Source organism: Mustela putorius, unplaced genomic scaffold (genome assembly GCF_011764305.1).
Source record: "Mustela putorius furo isolate JIRA1106 unplaced genomic scaffold, ASM1176430v1.1 tig00003845_pilon_pilon_pilon, whole genome shotgun sequence".
Taxonomy (NCBI): Eukaryota; Metazoa; Chordata; class Mammalia; order Carnivora; family Mustelidae; genus Mustela; species Mustela putorius.
In genome coordinates, this window is record NW_025421998.1 from 45,224,341 (window position 1) to 45,229,331 (window position 4,991).

General features: G+C 46.5%; 1 protein-coding gene across 2 annotated transcripts; it reads left to right on the plus strand.

Annotated features, from left to right (window-relative positions):
- The first annotated feature begins 931 nt into the window (after window positions 1–931).
- Window positions 932–4,604, plus strand: ARL4A (ADP ribosylation factor like GTPase 4A). 2 transcript variants are annotated; one of them, XM_004743423.3, is made up of 3 exons: window positions 932–1,071; window positions 1,659–1,781; window positions 2,239–4,604. In XM_004743423.3, exon 3 carries the CDS (start codon window positions 2,329–2,331, stop codon window positions 2,929–2,931), a length of 603 nt encoding a protein of 200 aa, XP_004743480.1. In that variant the 5' UTR covers window positions 932–1,071; window positions 1,659–1,781; window positions 2,239–2,328; the 3' UTR covers window positions 2,932–4,604. The 2 variants fall into 2 exon arrangements, with proteins under 2 accessions (XP_004743480.1, XP_004743479.1); XM_004743422.3 differs by having other exon boundaries at window positions 933–1,071; window positions 1,654–1,781.
- The last annotated feature ends 387 nt before the right edge of the window (window positions 4,605–4,991 follow it).

Sequence of the window (4,991 nt, forward strand, 5' to 3'; positions counted from 1 at the left end):
CATAAAAAGATGTTTGTTGATTGACACTTTCCCAGTATCCCTCCTCCTTTGTTTTAAGTACCAATTATCACTCATCAGTTTTAATTAAATTTATTTATCACGTGGCAATTTGGTTACTTTCTTTTTCTCCCATGAGACCAGTATTCTACAAGAGCAAAGACAATGTCGATTTGCTCACCATTCTTGCCCCAAGCACATAGAATTGTGCCCATTGACTGTTAAATGTTCAAGAAGTATTTGCAAATTTATGGGTCAAGCACATGTGACAATTAGGGTCAGAATTATTGAATGGAAGCATTAAGCATTCAGTGACTAGTAGACTAGTTCCAGGGCCACCACTTATTTTCCTGGGTCAGCAGAAACAGCTCATCTTTTAGTTTATTTCCTCATTTGTAGAACGGGGATATTTCTACCTCACCGGGCTGTTACTGGGATCCTGTGGGAGAGAGGGGATTTATTTGCTTTGCAAAAGGAAGCTGAATTTCAGGCACTAGTCTGGCCCAGGCGCTTAGGGCCGCTACTGAGGCACGCCCACGTCACCCCGTTATACAAGGGGCCCACCCGTCTGGTGTCCTCTGAAATCTGACCCTACGTCACCGGCCACCGCCCAGAGGGACACCGCGCGGCGCCCTGAGGCAGGCAGGGAGGGAGGGTGGAACCCGGCGGGACCCGCGTGTCACTCGCCCCGGGCTAGAGAAAGCCTCTGAGACCGCGACCGCTCCCGAGGCCGAAGCCGGAAGCCCCGCCCGACCTCGCGGGTTGCCCGTCCCCCTTAGGCCAGTTCGAACGTGACCTTGTTTTGACGTTGCTAGGAGACCTGGCTCCCGCGCGCCCCCCTCCGGCCAGCGCCCCGCGAGCGCCGAAAGGGGGCGGGGCCGCGGCTGGCGCCGGGAGCTGTCGGCAGAGCACCGTTAGGCTTCCTAGCGCTCGGCGTACCCCCGGCGTCTCCGGAAGCCGCGTCTCGTCTCCGGCCGCCAGCCTGGCCTCACGGGTGCCTTCCGGCAGGTACCACCGTGCTCCCCAGGGGCTGTGAGCAACAAGGGGTCCGGACGACGGAGGACTGTGAGTCAGGTGAGCCGCGCGGGGCAGGCAGCTGGTGTGGCCACGCCCTGCCGGAGGAGAGGAGCCGTCCGGGTGCGAGGGGGGCGACGTGAGGGGACAGTGGCGCGGAGACAGTGGGCCTGCCCCTGCGGGGGTCCCACATTGAATCATTCACGCCAGGAAGCCGGCGTGGCCACGGCCAGCACCCTCCGGCCAGCGGACAAAGGGTTAACGCGCCGGCGGTGACCGCGGGCCCCGGATGTGGGAGCCGCGGCGCGGCGTCCGCGGGCCGCGCTGCAGGTGCGCCGGGGCCGGCGTCGTGAGCGCCCTGGCGGCGACCTGACCGGGCGGCCTACGCGTTCCCTCACCTGGTGGGGCCGCTCGGCTCCCTCCGCGGGCGTCTTGTTTTCTAACTTAAGGGCAACAGGTGGTGCCTGTGGACCGAGAGAGAACCCAGCTCGGCCGCACTGGGAGCGGCATTTCACTCTCGCCAATTAGGGCGCTGGGGCGGGTGTGAATTGGACGCGCTGGCGCGGGTGACCAATGGGATTTGGGCTCATGGGTGGGCCGGGAGGAGTGGGCGTGGCCAGATTCTGAATTTACGGTTTCTAGTCCAGCAACTGCCAGAGCTGCGCCGAGAGCTAAGCGGAGCGGACGTGGGGTGCTTCTCCGCCAGGACCCCGCGTAAAAAAAGGCCCACCAAATGCTTTCTCATTTGGACCCAGACTCCACTTCCGGAGGTGAGAGCATTGTGCTATTTTGGGGGAAGCCGGGGGGGGGTCTGGGGGGGGATAATAGTGACCTTGGGTATGCTCTTAAGCACGTGGAATTAGATCCCTGAGATAGGATTATGTGTTAGGAGGTTTGCGCCCAAAGAGGCATTTCTGTGGTTATTGCGAGTTGGACCAGATACTAATGACTAGGTTGTCTTCGGAATGAGGGCTTGGAGATTTGGGAACCCAGAGAAGTAGAGTAGTACGTGTTACTGCAATTTTCGCGAATGTTGAAGAATTGCAATCACAGGGATTACTCTGTTGGTTGCCTTGGTTTGCATATGTTTCCTATCTCATTGGGTTTGTTTATTGAAGCAAGTTGGATTTTTCAAGTTCCCCGTCTTGCTTATTTAAGCAGGAAGAGAGGAGAACAGTTGTAGTACGTTGTTTCACCAGAATAACTTGTGTTCGTTTTCACCCTCAGCACTCTGGTAGCTGGATCCCCTAGGAAGAGAAGTTCTAAAGCAGTGAGAAGAAAGCATTTCAATTTGGATCACTTAACTTGCACCTGGAAATGGGGAATGGACTGTCAGACCAGACTTCTATCCTATCCAGCCTGCCTTCATTTCAGTCCTTTCACATTGTTATTCTGGGTTTGGACTGTGCTGGAAAGACGACTGTATTATATAGGCTGCAGTTCAATGAATTTGTAAATACTGTACCTACCAAAGGATTTAACACTGAAAAAATTAAGGTAACCTTGGGAAATTCTAAAACGGTCACTTTTCACTTCTGGGATGTAGGTGGCCAGGAGAAATTAAGGCCACTGTGGAAGTCCTATACCAGATGCACAGATGGCATTGTGTTTGTTGTGGACTCTGTTGATGTTGAAAGGATGGAAGAAGCCAAAACTGAACTTCATAAAATAACCAGGATATCAGAAAATCAGGGAGTCCCTGTACTTATAGTTGCTAACAAACAAGACCTGAGGAACTCACTGTCTCTTTCAGAAATTGAGAAATTGTTAGCAATGGGTGAACTGAGCTCATCAACTCCCTGGCATTTGCAGCCCACCTGTGCGATCATAGGAGATGGACTGAAGGAAGGACTTGAGAAACTGCACGATATGATAATTAAAAGAAGAAAAATGTTGCGGCAACAGAAAAAGAAGAGATGAGTGGCGATTCTTGTTATATCTGTGTGGAGTAGGTTTTCTCTGGTCTGATGTTGACAAATGGAAGAGTGTCTACAGCCTGGTTTGCCCGCCTGCCCTCCTGGATGCTGATAAAGCTTTGTTTTGTTGAACAATCAGATGCCCAACTCTTTTGCCTTGTGGAAGATGAGTAAATGCAGTGCTTCTTAAAATGGTCTCTTATCCCTACCCCACAAATTTTGGTACTACCATTCTAGGAAGCCAAGCATGGATAGTGAATTGACCAGAAAACCAGAAAACAGTTGTGGAAATTTGACCTGAAGTTAGTGAAATAAAACTTTGAAGAGTGTCTGCCTAGTGTTTTGTCCTTACATCTTTTGGGGGAAGCCTTTTCCAGGAAATTGCATATAAGGTTTTGTATGTTAACATAAAATGCTAATGAATGGAAATGTTAAGATAGATTAATATATATACACGGTTATATTGATCACATTGGTCCAACCAGTAAGGTATAAGGAGGAAGTGTTTGCTTTTTTAAGTTTTGGCCAAATGAATTTTGACATTTTCTGGAATCAGATGATGTAATGGTATATCTTAATTCTAGACAATGTTTAAGTTGGTCTAACTTAAAATAATACAAATAAGGTATTGGGGCATATTCAAGTGCATGGATTCATTTTCCTGACAATGCATGTTTCGGTGTGTAGTTTTTTACTTTTTAGAAGTAGCTATGCATCCTTCTCCATGGTCAGGTTTAAAACACCTTTTTTGGGGATTTAGGGCTCTTCTAGAAATAGTTTATTACCAGAAGCACTTTCACTTGAAGAACCTAAAATAATTTACTTAATTCTTTTATATAGTAAATTAGGGCATGTAGATTAATAAACGCATATGCTTGGTATATATGGATTTATGAAGAAAGCAATTGATGAATTCAGTCAAGAGGATGCAGTTCCAATACATGGTCTCTAACGTATTCCAACTGTAAAATACTTGTTTTATTGATCCTTGCTGGCTGAACACAGATGTGGTTTCATATATTTTTGTAGTGTTTTGAGAGGAGCAGAAGCTTTATAAACAACACCTGATGCACTGTGGAGTGAGAATGTAAGAGATGTCCTATAAGTGCTCTGAGCTTTAAGTTTTTGTTTACAATCTCAGAAGTGTTACGTAGGTAGTCCAGTTCTGATTATAAGGTAGGAAGAAATGATACAGTACTGCAGATAAGAATTAGGATTCTAGAAAATGAAGGGGAAAGTAGCAAAGCTATGTTTTGTGAAAGTTCGCTGGTGCTGTTTACACTGGAATTCAAAAAGCCCTCTAAATTAAAAGGAGGAAAACCCTTCCTAATTCTTATCTACAAGCAAGGACTTACTTCCAGTGATCCTATATTAGCAATTCAGCATAATTCTATGTGTAAAGCCAACAGCTGTTTCTTCTGAAGATAACCAAAAGAACTGCACTTTGCTAGCAGGGTTTTATTTTGACTTGGGGTTTTCTGTTTTGGGGGTTCTCTCTCGTTTTCAGTGGTACAGTTTTTGGAACCTTGATTTTTCTTGTTATACACAAAATGAAGTAGCTTCCTGTGGAGCTTTCATTGTTAAATGTACCTGCACTAGTGACAGTCACTTAGAATGTTTATATTTATAAAAATGTGGATAATAACTACCAATAAACTACTGGAGGCACTAGGAGAACAGTGTTTGACTTTTGAGTTTTAATGTATTTCCGTTTGATGAAGCTTTTAAGTGTGCAAAAACAACTGTGACAGCTGGGTTACATGGTTACATAGTCCCAGAGAAGTTTCGGTTTTCCTCAAGTGTGACAGAGGCACCAAAGGTCGATTTTTGCGAGAACTTTTTTTTTTTTTAACCTTTCACTAAATGAAATCATGGTATATCTTCTCAGTATCACTAGATCTGTTGTGGATTAATAAAGCTTGCTGAAAAAAAATCAGTGAATGGATTTAGATGCTTAGCCCACCTGTACTTCTTAAATACTTGCTGTATAAAATCGTACTGTTTTAACCATCTCTTGGGAGTTTCAAGTGTGTTGACCCTTATTTTGTAGCCTAAGAATTTGAT